Source organism: Theobroma cacao, chromosome 4 (genome assembly GCF_053813885.1).
Source record: "Theobroma cacao isolate CCN51 chromosome 4, ASM5381388v1, whole genome shotgun sequence".
In the NCBI taxonomy this organism is placed as follows: Eukaryota; Viridiplantae; Streptophyta; class Magnoliopsida; order Malvales; family Malvaceae; genus Theobroma; species Theobroma cacao.
This window is the reverse complement of record NC_142642.1, coordinates 38,679,364-38,698,986: the sequence shown is the minus strand read 5'-3', so window position 1 is coordinate 38,698,986 and position 19,623 is coordinate 38,679,364. Positions and strand designations below refer to the sequence as shown.

The 19,623-nt window shown below is 31.3% G+C and overlaps 1 protein-coding gene across 2 annotated transcripts; it reads right to left on the bottom strand.

Annotated features, from left to right (window-relative positions):
- Window positions 1-9,503: 9,503 nt before the first annotated feature.
- On the bottom strand, window positions 9,504-16,400 carry LOC108661752 (Cyclopropane-fatty-acyl-phospholipid synthase). Of its 2 annotated transcripts, XM_088805575.1 has the most exons (15): window positions 16,318-16,400; window positions 16,093-16,235; window positions 15,775-15,877; window positions 15,570-15,665; window positions 15,439-15,494; window positions 15,222-15,345; window positions 14,848-14,910; window positions 14,687-14,746; window positions 14,440-14,601; window positions 14,240-14,313; window positions 14,063-14,156; window positions 13,744-13,880; window positions 13,573-13,653; window positions 13,312-13,417; window positions 9,504-9,780 (listed from the first exon to the last, which is right to left on the bottom strand). In XM_088805575.1, the coding sequence occupies exons 2-15, from the start codon at window positions 16,173-16,175 to the stop codon at window positions 9,703-9,705; spliced, it is 1,317 nt and encodes a 438-aa protein (XP_088661701.1). In that variant the 5' UTR covers window positions 16,176-16,235; window positions 16,318-16,400; the 3' UTR covers window positions 9,504-9,702. The 2 variants fall into 2 exon arrangements, with proteins under 2 accessions (XP_088661701.1, XP_088661702.1); XM_088805576.1 differs by having other exon boundaries at window positions 16,093-16,341.
- Window positions 16,401-19,623: the final 3,223 nt, after the last annotated feature.

Genomic DNA, 19,623 nt, shown 5'->3' with positions numbered 1-19,623 from the left:
ATCAAAGTGGGATTTTGGCTATTTTTCACATTAGTGGGGTTTTTCACCTTAGTGGGGTTTTTCACCTTGCCAAGATTGGTGATTCACCTTAGTGAGGTTTTCAACCTCGTCACGATTGGTGTCTTTCATAACGTCCAGGTGCCTTTACAACGCTCCGGCGTCAGTTAACTTTGATTCATAGCGAGAGAAGAACTCTATTACATACAAATGGACAATATTCAACTGAGATATAGCAGTCATAATACTGTCGATTGACTGGCTTACAAAACATCGCCGAGTCATTACCCTATGGTCTATACATCCCCTGAAGACAAAACTCTCTAATCTTGAAGGCCATGAACACAGGGGAACACACATTTACAACTAAAAAGCCAGACCAGGTGTCTAGCGTAGCATCACACCAGACGAAGAACAAGTAAGAAAAGCAAATATAACCTCCTGGGTTGTTTTCCTCTCTTACCTCTCCTTGCATTCTTCCTTGTTGCCAGTAACCACTCAGGTGAGGTCCAAACTCCCTTTGGTGCTGGAGAGCACAAACCACGTAAAATAGATTACCCCCTGAGGAAGCAGCACTAAAAAACTAGACCCTCGAAACCCAGGAAGCACTATGCCATGAAGGTGATCCCCCCATACAAACTTTCATACCCACAGTATCACTAATATACACATAACAAGTCATTGCTCTATCTACCCCCATTTTAGCATAATAATCTACCCTCTCGTTCCCTAATCTTGGAATATGCCTTACTTGCCATCCACCCACCTTTTCTTTAAGGGCTTTAATCTGTAATATCAATTATTTCAATTTCCAAGGAGATGAATCTGGCTTCTCAACCCACGTAACAGCGTTTTTCGAGTCACTCTTCAAAATAACACCGCCCATAGAAACCCACGAGCCACGATGATGCAATGAAAATCAACATTGCTTCTCGTATCGCAAGAACTTTCGCCAAGTTAGCATCTCCCCATCCGGCCTTTTGAGAGAAAACCACTTTGACAGCCCCTTTCTCATCTTTCATAATTCCCCCAGTACATAAGTGGCCCGGGCAGCTTCTAATAGCCCCATCAGTGTTGAACTTGAACTACCCAAACGGCGGACATTCCCATTTAGCCACTGATTTAGTAGGTTTCAATGGAACTGCAGCTTTTATCGATGAAGAATAATTGATCATATCCGAAATAGCGGCAATCTCATTAGGCCTTTTGGACTTAGCCTGCCATGCCACTCCAATTTGAACAATATCCAGCAACTTAAGTATGTCCCAACACTTTCCTTCAAAAACCATCTCATTCTTGTACAGCCAAAGCGACCATATTATAGCAAAGAACGACATTTGCCACACTCTTCTTTTATTCACATCAGCACAGTAGTTATTCCAAGCAATTAAAAAAGAATGGGGGTCTGTTGGCCTGCACCCATAAATTCCCCAATCTCCTAATCATGAACACCATACCTTCAACGATTCCAAACATGAGAAAAATAGATGCCCAACCGACTCAGCTTCCCTGTTACATAATGTGCACAAGCTAGCATCCCTCTGCACCAGATTTCTCTTGACGAGATCCTCCTTGACCACCACTCTACCCTTCATCACTTGCCAGACGAAGATCTCCACCTTTGGGGGAGCCAATCCAGCCCAAACATACCTCCATAGCTCCCTATTCTTGTCATTATTTTGTAAAACAGATCTGCAAAAAGAGTTAGGAGAATAGTAGCAATTTGGATTACATTTCCATATCAGTTTGTCATTCGTCTCACGATCAAGGTGAATATGAACAAGACATTCCTTAAAGTGAGCCCAATAATCTTTCTCCCAATCAAAAAGCCTTTTTCTGAGGTACATCTGCCATTGCCATCCCCAATTGTCCTAGTATCCAAACTCAAAAACTTTACCAAATTTCTTGTTGGGAAGTGAAAAGATTCTGGAAAAGGTCGAACGAAGTATAATGCCATCAATCCACTGATCATCCCAAAAATTTATTCCAGTGCCACTTCCAATCAAGTAACCTATGCCTACATGCAAAACAGAAGATAGATTCCACAAAGGGGTTAGTGGGCTAATGATATTTTTCCACATAGTGAAAGACCTACCCCTACCCAAATCAAAAGGAATGAGGCTCGAAGGATCCCCCCACTTTTAGCCATGATCACCTTGCGCCATAGGCATTCTCTCTCCTTACTAAATCTCCACACTCATTTGTTCAGCAAAGCACAATTTTTCAGTCGAAAATCAACAAAACTAAGTTTCCCACACTCTTTAAAATTGCACACAGAGTCCTAGTCGACCCAATGTATACCTCGCCTTTCTTTCGATCCACTCCATAAACTTTCTTGGTATCTTATCAAGTTCCTCTTTGACCTTTTGCGGTATCTCAAATAAGGACATAAAATAAGTAAGAAGTGTGTGGATCCAAATGTAGCTAATTCAATAAATATTTAAATCTAAATTACGTGATTTTTAAAATTTTGAATATACACATTCGATTTGGATGAAATATCACATTTTTGAAATTTGAAAATAATTATGACATCTTTTATTACGTCAGAAATAAAACCATAATTAACCCCGGTGGTATGAGTCAGAAGAAGCAATCATTTGCTACACTGAACAGATATCACAGATACCATTATTCTGTAACAGGTGGTGCGGTTGGGAGATCGATCTCTAATCACAAAATACATGTCGACATGGCCAACATTTAACCCCTATTGGCATGGTCAGAGCATAGCCATATTAGGAGACAAAATATAAATATATATTTTTAGATTACTTAAAGTTCATAAAACAGTATATCAAATTTCTCAAGCATATCTCATACACCTCAAAAGCATATTCATTTAAGACTAAATATTTATGTTTATATTCACGAAAACATATATGCAAATATTATACAAAGTCATATATAAATTTCGAAATCAGATATCATGCTTTGCATAAGCAGCATTCTAAATCTAACATACAAACTCATATACATATATATTTTGCATGCTGAACCTGATTTTAATAAATCATAGGATAAAATATTATATCTCATGTATAAATTTAAATTGATGCTAATTTTTAAGGTGTGAAAACACTGAAGGGATATCAGTCACTTACTTGATTCGCTAAACCAAACTCGAAGGATAAAGAATTAGAAACCTCTTGAAGCCTATTGATTCAAAGTATTCGGAATTAGAAACCAACAGTGCAATCTTATCAAAAGGAATCATAATTTCTGCTGGTCATTCTAGGGCATTTAAGGTGTAGCACCTCTTTCGCTGACCAAAATCAATTTAATTACTTTAATAATTTATAAATACATAAAACATTCAGAATTTATAAACTCATAGATTATAATACAAAATCAGTAACAATATGAGGTTGGGTGAATCTGCTTTAAATGCAAATCAAAATTTAATTTGAATATTTTTAATAAAATTTTTCAAGATATGTCAATTTGAAAATAATTTATCAGATAAATATTTATTATACAAAAATTCACTAAAATTAAATTGCTTAATTTTCTGAAGTTTCTAGCAAAACAGGTTGAATATAAGTCAAGAATAAATTTTAAAATAATTAAAAATGAATTTTTATAAATTCTGAAATTTCAGATTTTCATGACCATTTGGCTTACTTCGATCACTTATAACTCTTAACCCGAATTATTTTTCAGTAATAAAATCAATATCAATTTGAAGTATTCATATCATACTACAACACCAGAATTTTTTTCGATTAAAAAGGACAAAAAAATCCCAAGTTTCGAAAGCCAAAATTCTAGAAATCGTCACAAAAATACCCAGATTTCTGGGTTTTCAGTATCAATAAGCCCACTTTGAGGCTATAATTCTCTTAACACAGGAAGCCTCTAACCAAGCCATTGATGCCAAAATAAACATCTCATTTCATACTACAAAAGCCCTCAAAGAAACAACCAAAAACGTTGCTGGAATATGGAGTTCCGGTGACCCAAATTTGGGTTGTTAAAACTGTTAAAAATCATGTTTCAATTAACTTCAAAAATTCATATCTTCCTAACCACAAGGCCAAACGAAATGCTACAAAAGCCATTGAAAAGATCTTTTCAAGACCTTTCCATTGGTACCCATCATGCTGTCGAAAAGTCATCGAAAAAGTACCGGATTTAAATAAAAGGTAAAAAAAAATAACTAATTTAGAGTTTTTTGTACTCAAACTATGATAATACAACACAAACTTACCTTAATCAGCAATTCCTTCAATACTTTTCCCTTTCCTTTGTCTTCTTCTTCCCTGGTGCTAAACTCCTCTAACTGCCTATCGTTTGAGTTTGATGAAATAAACTGACATCTACTATTTTTTTTTAACGTGATTTAGTGAGTTATTGTCAGATAAAATAACTGACTTTAACCATACTAACTTAAACGTGATAAAAAAAAACTGATATTAATTAAACTTCTTTATTTACTTAAAGACCCTTATTTTATTTTTTATTTTATTAACAAACCCAAAATCATAATTACAATTATAAAAAGTTGAACTTATATTTTATTTATTTAATATAGATTATAACTTTTTATATAATTAATTAAGTAGGATATTTTTTGAGGGTATTACAGCTGCACTCTCCTTTTATTCACATCAGCATAGTAGTTATTCCAAGCAATTAAAAAAGAAGGGGGTCTGTTGGCCTGCACCCATAAATTCCCCAATCTCCTAATCATGAACACCATACCTTCCATGATTCCAAACATGAGAAAAACAGATGCCCAACCGACTCAGCTTCCCTGTTACATAATGTGCACAAGGTAGCATCCCTCTGCACCAGATTTCTCTTGACGAGATCCTCCTTGACCGCCACTCTACCCTTCATCACTTGCCAGACGAAGACCTTTACCTTTGGGGGAGCCAATCCAGCCCAAACATACCTCCATAGCTCCCTATTCTTGTCATTGTTTTGTAAAACATATCTACAAAAAGAGTTAGGAGAATAGCAGCCATTTGGATTACATTTCCATATCAGTTTGTCATTCGTCTCGCGATCAAGGTGAATATGAACAAGACATTCCTTGAAGTGAGCCCAATAATCTTTCTCCCAATCAAAAAGCCTTCTTCTGAGGTCCATCTGCCATTGCCATCCCCCATTGTCCCAGTATTCAAACTCAGAAACTTTACCAAATTTCTTGTTGGCAAGCGAAAAGATTCTGGAAAAGGTCGAACGAAGTACAATGCCATCAATCCACCTATCATCCGATAAATTTATTCTAGTGCCACTTCCAATCAAGTAACCTATGCCTACATGCAAAACAGCAGATAGATTCCACGAAGGGGTTAGTGGGCTAATGATATTTTTCCACATAGTGAAAGACCTACCCCTACCCAAATCAAAAGGACTGAGGCTCGAAGGATCCCCCCACTTTTAGCCATGATCACCTTGCGCCATGGGCATTCTTCATATATATTGCATCAAATTAATTAGTCTACCAAGAATAGGCAGATTATTTTCTTCATCGGTTCATATAAATAAAGGTGGGGAGACAAACTTAATTAGCAGCAGCAGCAGCTTGATCCTGGTTGAATCAATACGAATATGCTGAAGGGAAACCTTGGTATGGATCGCCAAGTGCAGCAAAATTGCTAGGGCGTGAGAAAACAACCTACAATACATAAGAAATTAATTCAACTCTGAGCTCGAAATTAAGATCTTAGACCATCTGCAAATCTTTTCAACCAGAACAACTTCATAAAACATGAATGATATTATGCAACATAACATGTTAGTAGAAGTTAATTAGCTATCATGTCATATTTAGTACTAAGGAATCTCAAACAGATTAAGGAGTGTAATTAAGAGCATGGATTCAAAAGTAATGGACAGTTAGTGACGAAGTCAGGATTTTACATTTGGAAGGGTGAAAAATCGAAAACAATATTAAACAGTCATACTAGAAATTCAATGTTTGATAATAATATAAAACAACTTAGACAAAAGAAAGTTCACATGAAAATTATACAAATAAATCCTGAAAATTATTCAAAGGAATCAATCTTAATAATTTACTTAAAAGAATTAATTAATATAATCATAAATAATTTAATAATAACAATAATCTCAATTTCTAGATAAACTTAACAACAAATAGAAATTAACAAATATAATAACAAAAATCTCAATAAGAAGCACTCTCTTAAAAAATATTAAAAACTATCAATAAACAATTCAATGGACAAGCAATTCTCTAAAATTAATCAGAAAAATTAAATACAATATTAATAAACAATTCAACGAATATTATTTAATTGTTCACAAGAATTTAAGCAAAAAAAAAAAGCACAACTAATTTGTAGGAAAACAAATTATAATAAAAGGTTTAATTATCTTCTAATGCAAAATATTATTAAATTATAATAAAACTGAATTTTTATTTTGATGAAAATATTATTTAATTATAGTAAAAGTTATTTTGATTTTATTACTTAGAATATTTTTATCTTTTAAAAAAATAAATTCTTTAATTTTAATAAAGAGTATTTTTTTCCCATCATAGTATTTTTGTTTTTTAATTAAAAATTTTTAAATTTTATTAAAGGATATTTTTATCATTTACCCATTATTCCTTAACTATTGTTAAAATTATTCTTGCCAACCAAACAATGGAATAAGTAGTGATAGCTATTTCTATGCTATGCTATTCTATTCCTATAAATCAATCTACATAATATTTATTATTTCCCTATTTTATTCTCTTGGAATAATTATTCTATTTTCATTCTATTTTTTCTAGTGAACCAAGTATGCTATTAAGGCTTTGAACATTAACTTGATATCATAGTAAAACAAATTTAATAAGAATGTGTTTATTCTGTTTATAAAAAAATTTGATAAATCGATTAATTTATATTTATAATATATAAATATAAATAAAAAATTAAGAAATGAAGTTTAAAGTCCTAGACTCGTAGTTTATTAAAGGACAAAAGAACAATGAGTAAAACTTGTGAAGAAGTTAATCAAATTGACACTTTCTCATGCAAAAGGGGGAAAAAGAAGAAAGACGGAGAAAGTAGACTATGGTTAGGTAAGATTACTAGTGTGCAGTCCTACTATACCACCAAATTAGCCTAGCCCTAGCCCTCATTTGGGAGTCTTCATCTTTCCTTTTTAGGCAATCCACTTCATTATTATGAGAGAAATTATTAATTTTACAAGTTCTGATGGGGAGAGATATGAAAGATAATGTTCAGTGTGGATTTGGATCATATGGTTAGTATCACCAAGTACTTTGTCAGATTATTAGTGGCAGATTAAAGGCAGAAAGTTGCAGCCGAAGAGAAGTTCAACTTGAACACTAGCAATTAGTCAAATATTTAGTTGGAATTTTAACTTGTGTTCTTAGAGCTGCACATGGAAATTAATGCGTTGGCAGCTGATTATTTGCAAATGCAGGTTGGCAATTCTACAAATAGGCTTTGACTCTTTGGAAATTAAGTATCATTGATAATACATGTTATGAGAAGATATTACTATCTTTAATTTGTCTTCATGCAGGTCATTTCCTGAAACAAAATACACACGATACGACATTGTTACATTATATACTTGGAACCAATTACAATATTCTCAAAATCATAGAAGTCAGTGATTAGATAATTAAAGGTAGAAAGTTGCAGCAGAAGCCAAGTTCATCTTGAACACTAACAAATGCACACCGAAATGGATTGGCAACTTTGCTGTTTCCTTCTCTCTTATTCTGTCTATGACCAATTCGTCAATCTAGATGTGGACATGTTAGTATAAAGATACATAACAGTACCTGATCTATCTTGAGACCCTAATCCATGCTTTTATCTCAAATTGTGAAGGAAACAACATTCCAATAATTGAAACCTTGTTTTTTTTAGTGGTCTTGCTACTTTGAATGCATGCTAGTATATTGCTTTTTGTTTTTCTTTTCTCCTCTTTTTGCTATAGTTAATAAGGTATTATCACTCTATATTTGTTTCTAGAATTTGTGGGAATCGAATTAGGCAATTTCATCTAAGCTTGAGGTTAATTAATTAGGAGTCACAAAAGGGTAAAAGAAACTGCATCTAGGCAATGATAATTGGGATTTGATTTGTTTTACAAATTGTGAATATGAGTGAATACTTTTACTATATTAAATTTAGTAATTAATGGTTCAAATACTTGTCCATTTACCTAATGTTTGGGAAAAGGAATTAAGGGAGATGAAAAGTGAACCACTTCTCTCCCAATCCTTTCAACTTTTTTGGAGGGTTTAAACTTAAAGAATTGAAGGATTTTTTTTTTCTTGGTAGAGATACATGTATCCCTCCCCTTCTCTTTCAAATGTTTTTCAAATAAGAAATAGTGGAACCCTTCCCTTTCCTATTCCTTCTTTTTTCTCCAATTCAATCAAAATATCAATAAGCATGTACATTTGAGAGAGTTTAGAGGGATGCCTGCATTTGAAATTTATTTCATTAATGTGGAAGGTATAAAAGGAATCAATATATGTTACAATTATCATGACGATTATAAGTTGAGAATGCAAAATAAAACATCTTCAGGACATTTTCATAAAGGAAAACCTTGGCATGGACCCCCAAGGACTATGACATTTTCAGGGCGTTCAAATACATCCTACAATGTATCCTAAAGATCCACATTAAAATATTTCTAGGTTAAAAATAAGTTGAAATTTAATATCTCTATATATGCCATAGTGTCTGAATCTTATCCGACTTAGACATCAACTTAAATATCCTTTGCAACGGTATGGGTCCAAATGCTGGTAATTCAATAAATTTTCAAATCTAAATCGCCTGATTTTTAAAATTTTGAATGTGCATATTCGATTTGGGATGAAATATCACAACTTTGAAATTTGAAAATAATTATAACATCTTTCATTGTGTCTATGGGCAACTGTCTCTTACTTTATATTAAAAATTTTGATTAAAATCAAGTTATATATCTGGTCATAACAAAATAAAATAGATTCTTTAAGATGAAATATTACACTCTTGAAATTTAAAATAGCTATGACATTGTGTAATGATTTTTATAGATTCGTTCATTGTGTCTATCGGCAATTCAGCTCTTATTTCACATTAAAAAATTATAATTATATAAAATTATATATACAGTTAATAGCACAATGAAACAGATTCTATAAGTCGATTTTATGTATGTTTTAATTTTTTGACATAATTGTTTGGTCTGCTTATTAATCGAGTCAGTTCCAACAGATTAAGGCCAAAAAGGGAAACGGATAAACACTTGTTAGAATTCTTAAAAAGTTTATTTTAAGAAATAAATTTTCATTTAATGCGTTATTTTCATCAAATTGGAGAACAAACAGTAAATTGATTAAAAAAATCATCAAATTAAACACTTGTTTTTAAAATTTTCCAAATAAGAAATAGTGGAACCCTTTCCTTTCCTATTCCCTGTGTTTTTTCTCCAATTGAATGAAAACATCAATATACTTGTACATTAATTATAGAGAGAGGCCTGCATTTGAAATTTATTTCATTTACGTAGAGAAGGTATGAAAGGAATCCATATATGTTACAATCATCATGACATAATGATTTTTTTCTTCATATATATTCCATCAAATTAATTAGCCTACCCAGAACAGGCAAATTATTTTCTTCATCGGTTCATATAAATAAAGGTGGGGAGACAAACTTAATTAGCAGCAGCAGCAGCAGCTTGATCCTGGTTGAATCAATACGAATATGCTGAAGGGAAACCTTGGTATGGATCGCCAAGTGCAGCAAAATTGCCAGGGCGTGAGAAAACAACCTACAATACGTAAGAAATTAATTCAACTCTGAGCTCGAAATTAAGATCTTTAGACCATCTGCAGATCTTTTCAACCAGAACAAATTCATAAAACATGAATGATATTATGCAACATAACATGTTAGTAGAAGTTAATTAGCTATCATATCATATTTAGTACCAAGGAATCTCAAACAGATTAAGGAGTGTAATTAAGAGCATGGATTTAAAAGTAATGGGACAGTTAGTGACGAAGTCAGGATTTTACATTTGAAAGGGTGAAAAATCGAAAACAATGTTTATAAATTAAACACTCATACTAGAAATTCAGTGTTTGACAATAACATAAAACAACTTAAATAAAAAAAGTTCATATGAAAATTATACAAATAAATCCTGAAAATTATTTAAAGGAATCAATTTTAATAATTTTCTTAAAAGAGTTAATTAGTATAATCATAAATAATTTAATAATGACAATAATCTCAATTTCTAAATAAACTTAACAACAAATAGAAATTAACAAATATAATAACAAAACTCTCAATGAGAACCAATCTCTTAAAAAATATTAAAAACTATCAATAAACAATTTAATGGACAAGCAATTCTCTAAAATTAATCACAAAAATTAAATATAATATTAATAAACAATTCAACGAGAAAGCAATCTCCGAATAAAAAACTTAATTGTTCACAAGAAACTAAACAAAAAAAAAAAAGAGCACAACTAATTTTTAGGAAAACAATCAAGCAATCCCTAAATAAATAAGTAATAACTAACCTTAGATGTTTAATCAAATTGCTTTCAACAAAAAATAACTAACACGGTAAATCTTGAATCAAAATTATTAGGTAAAAATTATTAAATAAAGAAAAAATTAAAAATTAAAAATATTTAAAATAAAATAAGTAAATAAACCAATCTTACCAATTATCATGATATGAAAATTGAGTTACTAACTAAAAGTTTTTTATACAAAGAATGCTAACAAGCAAAAAAGTGTAACAAAATGATTTTTTTTTTGTTTTTACAATATTTGGTAAAAAGAAAAGAAAACAACTGGTGGTTATGAGGTTTTGGAGAAGTAAGATTTTAAAATAATTTTATTGCAATTGGTTTTATTTTTTGAAAAAAAATACAATTGGCATGGTTTTGTCTTATTAAAATTAGTTGTTGACTAATTGTTGTGTATTATTTCACTAAATAAAAAATTATTGTAAAGGTAAAATTATAAAATTTCAAAAAAATAAAAATGTATTCAAAAATTTTTGAAACTTTTGTAGAGGTGAAATTATAAAATTTTTAAAAAGTCAAAACAGTTATAAAATTTTAAAAAATTATTAAAAAGGTCAAATTATAAAATTTTTAAAAAATGCAAAATAAATTATAAAATTTTTAAAATTGTCAAAGGGCGGGGGCCCACTAGCCCTCACTCCCCCTCCGCTTCTGGGGGCAGCCTCAACGTTCCTACTTCTACAGGTCCATTAATACATTTCAGCCTCAACAAAATGATTTTTTTTTATTTTTACAGTATTTAGTAAAAAAAAAAAAAATAAGTGGTGGTTATGAGGTTTTGAAGAAGTGAGGTTTGAAAATAATTCTATTGTAATTGATTTTATTTAAAAAAAATATAATTGGTATTGTTATAATCTTATTAAAATTAGTTGTTGATTAACTGTTGTATGATATTTTATTAAATAAAAAATTATTGTAGAAGTAAAATTATAAAATTTTTAAAAAATAAAAATATGTTAAAAAAATTTTAAAACTTCTGTACAGGTGAAATTATAAAATTTTTAAAAAATAAAAGCGAGTTATAACAATTTAACAAATGATTAAAAAAATGAAATTATAAAATTTTTAAAAAATACAAATAAATTATAAAAATTTAAAAATTGTCAGAGCGCTGGGGCCCACTAGCCCTCGCTCCCCTACGCTTATGGGGGGCAACCTCAACGTTCCTACTTCTACAGGTCCATTAATACATTTCAGCCTCAACAAAATGGTTTTTTTTTTTTTTTTTACAGTTTTTGATAAAAAAAAAAGAAAATAAGTGGTGGTTATGAGGTTTTGAAGAAGTGGGGTTTGAAAATAATTCTATTACAATTGATCTTATTTTTTTAAAAAAATACAATTGGTATTGTTATAATTTTATTAAAATTAGTTATTGACTAACTGTTGTATGATATTTTATTAATTAAAAAATTATTGTAGAGGTAAAATCATAAAATTTTTAAAAAATAAAAATATGTTAAAAAAATTTTAAAACTTTTGTAAAGGTGAAATTATAAAATTTCTAAAAAATAAAAACGAGTTATAACAATTTAACAAATGATTAAAAAGATGAAATTATAAAATTTTTAAAAAATACAAATAAATTATAAAATTTTAAAAATTGTCAGAGGGCGGGGGCCCACTGGCCCTCACCACCTACGCTTCTGGGGGCAGCCTCAACGTTCCTACTTCTACAGGTCCATTAATACATTTCAGCCTCAACAAAATGATTTTTTTTTTATTTTTACAGTATTTGATAAAAAAAAAAAGAAAATAAGTAGTGGTTATGAGGTTTTGAAGAAGTAGGGTTTGAAAATAATTTTATTGTAATGGATCTTATTTTTTTAAAAAAATACAATTAGTATTATTATAATTTTATTAAAATTAGTTGTTGACTAATTATTGTATGATATTTTATTAAATAAAAAATTATTATAGAAGTAAAATTATAAAATTTTTAAAAAATAAAAATATGTTAAAAAATTTTTAAAACTTTTGCAAAGGTAAAATTATAAAATTTTTAAAAAATAAAAACGAGTTATAACAATTTAACAAATGATTAAAAAGATGAAATTATAAAATTTTTAAAAAATACAAATAAATTATAAAAATTTAAAAATTGTCAAAGGGCGGGGCCGCACTAGCCCTCACTCCCCTAAGCTTCTGGGGGCAGCCTCAACGTTCCTACTTCTACAGGTCCATTAATACATTTCAGCCTCAACAAAATAATTTTTTTTATTTTTACAGTATTTAATAAAAAAAAGAAAATAAGTGGTGGTTATGAGGTTTTGAAGAAGTGTGGTTTGAAAATAATTTTATTACAATTGATTTTATTTTTTTATAAAAATTATAATTGATATTGTTATAATTTTATTAAAATTAATTGTTGATTAACTGTTATATGATATTTTATTAAATAAAAAATTATTGTAGAGATAAAATTATAAAATTTTTAAAAAATAAAAATATGTTAAAAAAATTTTAAAACTTTTGTAAAAGTGAAATTATAAAATTTCTAAAAAATAAAAGCGAGTTATAACAATTTAATAAATGATTAAAAGGATGAAATTATAAAATTTTTAAAAAATACAAATAAATTATAAAATTTTAAAAATTGTCAGAGGGCGGGGGCCCACTAGCCCTCACTCCCCTCCGCTTCTGGGGGCAGCCGTCACGTTCCTACTTCTAGAGGTCCATTAATACATTTCAGACAGATAAAGTCAACAGAGATGGTGCCAAATAGCAATTCATTTTTCCACTGTTATCATATTTACCTGGTAATCTCCTATCGTGCGTGACTTAAAACCAGCTGCACAATAATCAAAATAATATTCCCATGTCCTCATGAATTTTTCATCGAACCCCAAGGCCAGAATTTTGCTGAGACGAAAACAATTAATAATCCCTCATCAAAATATATTACTTTGATAACCCTGTAGGAAAACCAGACAGAATCTGAAACCTCTACTCATATATACAACATTGTCTCTATGCTAATCAAACTAGGCATCTGTACAACAGAATTAGATAGGTACCTCTTGTTTTCCAGGAAATTTTTTCTCCAACATCTAAGTGTTTGGACATAATTAGGTCCTATGTTTTCCACATGCTCCACACTGCATTCATAGTCGTCAAATTAATTTATAGAAAAAAAAGAAAGATGTAGACCAAAGAGACAGTAAGGCTGAGCTAGCTAGAGAGTTAACCTGAGTCTGGATCCCGCAGCCATGGCTGATAACATCCTAGTCAGGGAAAGCAAGCATCCACCAGGGAAGATATATTCTTTCACGAAGCCTGGGCTTCGTAGATACTCAGGGAATTGCTCCTCCGTCATTGATATGAACTAAGGAAAAATGACTACTGATCTTAGAATCTTGACCATTAATAATATCTTGAAAGGTAAAACTTTTATAACATGTTGGGCCTAATATTGTGCATTTTAGTCAATGCAGCACCAACAGTTAGAATCTCGAAGTTACTATAAGCTTGACACAGGCAACATTCCTGTTGCCATGTTATCATTACCTGAAGGACAAAAAGCCCATCCTTTGCCAGTATTGACTCACAGCATCTGAAAAACTCCTCAATATATTCATTGCCAACATGTTCTATCATCTCACTGAAGAAAGCAATTGATAATCTTGGTAATTGTTTGTCAACCAAGGTAGTACTTGATATAAATTTATAGGGTATAGAACTTACCAACTAATGATCCTGTCATATTTGCCTGTCTCTGGTAACTGACGATAGTCACAAAGAAGAAACTTGATGTTGTCCTGATGGCAGAATTTGTTGAGTTTAAACAGGAAGATAAGTGAAAGAGCCGAGAAACAAAGTGCATATAGTTGATCACTATAGAAGAACAAGAAAATTTATGCAGATATTTGCAAGCTAGTGTGTACCTGAAGTCCGGCTTCCTTCACTTTTGCTTCTGCATATTTCAGTTGTTCCTCTGATAGAGTGACGCCAGTGTATTTGCATCCGGTTCTTTTGACAACTTCAATAGCAAAGTATCCCCAACCGCATCCGATATCAATAACTTCATGTCCCTTCTCTATTCTTGCCTATATGTGTCAGAAAGGAAAATAATGAAACAAGTAACCATGGCAAGGAGTGGAAGGATTCCATTGGACTCTAATAAATTCTCACTTTATCGATCAGAGAAGAGATTTTTCTTAGCTGTGCAACCTTCAGGTCTTCGTTTTCCGCCTACAAATGAACATGATCAAGTTAAATTCCCAACATATATGGAAGAGATTCCTTTTTACTCATACATTGCACAAGCAAAACATAGAAGCTGGAGTCTTGACCTTAAAAATTGCAGAGGAGTATTGCATTTTTTCATCCAAGAATAACTCAAAAAGTTCATTACTCTGCAAATACAGTTCGAGAAAAAGTGTAAGCTCTTTCTTTTGACAAATCCTGTCACAAACCGACATCATGAAGTATGAACAAGAAGGATCTAAAGGCCTATAACCAAGGAAATCCAAAGCCTTTAAGCAAAATTCATCTAACCTCAGTAGCAGAATCAAAAAGTTAAAAATTTGTGCTAGACCATTGAATCAATCCTTATGAAAAAGTTATTGAACAAAGTTTAGATCGCCCGAATGGAAATTAAGGACAACATTTAAGAGGGTGAAAATATTGTTCTAATACCATGAATTTAGGAGTCGTAATCACGTACCAGGTTATAATGACGAGAAATGTTTCTACGAGCCTGTATAAGAGTATTTTGTCTCAAGACATGCTTAAGGAAATACTTTGCAGATGATATACTAGCTGTGAACAGTGCAGGTGCCCACCAGCCCCTACAGAGATCAATTGAATGCCAATATTCAATAACCAGTAGATGTTATTAACTGATCATGCCACTATCAGAGTTTATTCTAAGGGTTATAAACCTTTTCTTATTCAGTCCTGAGGCGGAAGAGTCAGACTCCCTGTTGGCAATGAATATCTGCAAATAAATCAAAGAAGATTCCGATGAAGCAAGTACCAACACAAGTTGAGAGAGAGCTAAACCGCATCTTACCAGGAACAGATTCAGAAGACCTTCTTCTTTATCTTCGAACGAAAAATCTCCTTGGATATATGCATCTGCAAGGCCTAAATCAGCTTCTGTCATAATCTGACAAAAAACACATATAAACCCTTGTCAGTAGTGGTGGGAAATATAGTTCATGGCCAAGCCAATAGTCAAATTTCAGAGAACTACGACACCAGTAGTGTCTGTCTACCTTCCAGTAAAACTGGGGATTGTGCACTTTCAGAACGACTTTGAGAGAACACTTTTCCATGCTTCCTGTGAAAGTGAGAACTGTGCCTTCTTCCTCTAATAAACTGTTAATGCCAAATTGCACCACAACTTTTCAAACTCAGAATTCATTTCCAAAAGATAAATTAACAAAAAAAAATGCAGTAAAAAAAAGTAAGCATCATCTTTTTGGAAACTGATTTGACCAGAAATTACTCAATAAAATCCTGGAACAACATCAAGGCAATATAAAGGAAATTGAAGTATAAGAAAGATGAAAAATTTGTTTCTAAGAACTGACATTACGCAGCCTGTTGATATATATTGTTCAAAGAATTTAATCACAATATGCCGTGCCATGGTTTCCATGAAAGAGAGTGCCATAATGTGCCTTGGGTACTGCTCAGACTTGCAGAAATAATCTTTCCCTCGATATATACCAGCCTGTAGGAAAAGTGCACCTCAGTTTGGAAAATGGATAACAATTACTGTTCATTAAAATTGTTGCAGACAAAATGATACTAACAAAGATCAAATTGCAGGCACCTCCACTTCAAGCGTTCAACATATCATGAACTGGCTCTTACACAATAGAAGCACATCCTATTTATAGGATATAGCTAGGTAGGAAAATATATAACTCACAGTTTGGACCATGGATTTCCACTTGTGTAAATATATATATATATATATATATATATATATATGACCAAAGAATAAGTTAGTGCGTAGGAGATAAATGAGAGGTGTGAAATGAAGCAAAGTTGCTTGGTTCCTTTCTTTTTTGTATATCATAACTGGGATATTTGTTTTCTCTTTTTCTGATCCGGATAGGGTGTGTAATCTTATTTCAATTATTACTTGTATTAAATTAATTTGGCATGTGTGGCACTTTTCTTGTGCATTAATCTATGTTGTATTATGACATGTTGAATGGATTCCACGTAATTAACATGTGCACACACTAATCAGAAAAACATGCTTAACTAGAAATTAATTGATTCTAAGGAAGTTGCATTGTTTCTTGATGAGTAGGAAGTTGCGTGTGTTTCTTAATTGATTATAACTTGAGAAGGATGAGACTTGAAACAATTTTTTAATCCTTACATGATCCATGAGGGGGTATTAGCCACGTGATATTGTTGAAGTATTGGCTTTTGTTTCTGGAAGGAAGGTGCTTCGCTGGTTTGGTAATGGAGGTTCGTGGGAAGTTTAAATCTGTGAAGAAGAAGAAGAGCACGTGTCTTATATGTGTCTCATTTAAATGCTATGTTGTTTAGTTTATTTTTGGTGTCGTTTTATATTTAGTTGTTTGTTCAAATTAGCAAAATTATTTTGTATTATTCTGTTATTGTTTCTCTAGTTCAGTGAGCTGTCAGAAAGAAATATTTTGTAATCTGTAATGCAAAATATTCTTCGGTTGTTTTGGTATAACCAGGTGGTTGTTTTTGTCAGCTGTCATTTTATTCTCTCTCCTCTATGTATATAAACAAACGGCATATGATCTAATGGTGTGTGGGAGCTTGGAGCCGTTTAGTGTCTAACCATTTTCTCTCACATCTCTCTCGATTTCCTTCTTCCTCTTTCTCTATATTTTGTTCATCTATTTTTCCAGAAAACTTGAATTATTCGATAGAAATCTTTGCCATTAATCAAAGTCATGGGATTACTTCAAGGTGGCCCAATAAATCCAAAGGCCTAAAGCAAAATATTAAAATGAGGTTTTTTCTATTAAAATTAAAAAAACTATTAAAATTTTATTCTTTTAACTTTTTGATATGCAAAATTTTCAATTAATTTTATTAATTTAAGTTTTGAAAACTTTTTTCTCCTAAAGCAACACTTACTGAAATTGTTAACATTATTCTAAAAGCAATATATGCATTTGAAAAATAACCAAGTCTTCTTATATGATTAAGTATGTCAATTGAACTGTTTTCTTCCTGTATAATTTCTTTTAAAATATTTAACTCTGAAAATAAATTTAAACCATTAATATCATAATAGTTATTATATTTTAAGAAACATTTAAGATTAAGGTAATATTTTTTCAAACTATTATCATCAAATGACTTCAACTTTTTACCGTTTTATAGAAAACAAAAAAAAAATAGTTTTATATATAAGAAAAAAATATATGTTGGAAATCATTAAATGAATTGATGGGAAATAAGAGAAATAAGTGAGAAAAATAGTTGTTGAAAATAATTAAATACATATGACCGTTAGTTAATTAGAAATAAGAGAATATAGTTAAAAATTAATAGTATTTTAAAAATAAAAAAGTGATAAAAATTTGAGATTTATTACGCACATAATTAAAAAAGTGAAAAAATAAATAATTTTATTAATTATTTTTTATTTTTATAGATTTTTTTAATTTTTATATATTTTTAATATAATTAATTATATATAATTATTATAAAATTATAAATTCTTCCTAAATTTGGGACCTCCCAAATTGGGAGCCTAGAGCCCTTGCTTGGGTGGCTTCACCCGAGGGCCGGCTCTGGGTTACTTGGTATTATATTTCGGAAGGCTTATCTCGTGAGTTGCTGAAGCATTGGGTATATATTCTAACACTATTCCAACTCATACTTGAGCTGTGATTATCCCAAACTATATATTAAAATGTAGTTGGCTATGGATATCAGAGGTGAAAATACCAACTTTCCAGCTGATATTCCTTCTTCTCGCTTTAGTGGATATATGGATGGTATAAAAGTACATAGCAATCATGCTTTTGCCTCAATATCTGTGCATCAAGACCTGAACTGATGTTTGCTGTGAGTTATCTGTCAAGATTCATTCAAATTCCAACTACAGAGCACATCTTAGCTGCTAAAAGAATCATTAGATATTTGAGAGCGACATCTAATGTAGGCCTTCACTATACTTATTCTGATGCAAAATCAGTTAATTTAGTTGGATTCTCCGATGGTGACTAGGCTGGGTGCATTGATGACAGTGAAATTACTTCAGGCTATGTATTTTCTATTGAGAATGGATCATTTTGTGGGAATTTAAAGAAACAAGAGACTACTGCCCAATCCGCTGTAGAAGCAAAGTATACCGCGGCAGCTACAGCTGCAAATCAAGCCATTTGGATAAGAAAAGTCTTGGTTGATCTTGGTTTTCTTTATGTGTCTCCAGCTGGACTGTATGTGGACACTAAGTCTGCCATTGCTATGGCGAAGAATCCTGTTTTTCACAACAGGACAAAACACATCAAGGTAAATGCCATGCCTTGAGAGAAGCTGAGAAAAACCAAGAGATATCCATTCAACACTACAGCTGCAATCATCAAGTTGCAGACATTTTGACCAAACCACTGCGTTTGCCGAGGTTTGAAGAATTAAGAAACAAACTGAATGTTCACCAGGCTAGTGTTTAGGAGGGGTGTTGAGATAAAAACTATCTTGAATCATGTTTGTTTGAATTAAGTAATGGACATTTGTCCATCTTTTTGCTTCGTTGTACTAGTTATATAAACCAGAAGGTAAGTCTGCTCATGTAATGCTGGTTTGCTTATGTTGTGCACGTTGAACTTAGTATATGTTTAACACTTTTTAGTTTAAGTACATGTCTTAGTCAAACATGTAAGATGTAAATGTTGTATTCTCTCTTCACTTGATGCATAAGCTCGATATTTACAAAGCTTATCTGCTTCTTAACTTTGTTTTGTTCTTTGCAATACTGTTCTTTAACTCTTAATGCTTTGAACATTAACTTGATATCATAGCAGAACAAATTTAATAAGAAAGTGTATATTCTGTTTAAAAAAAAATTTGATAGATCGATTAATTTATATTCATAATATATAAATATATAT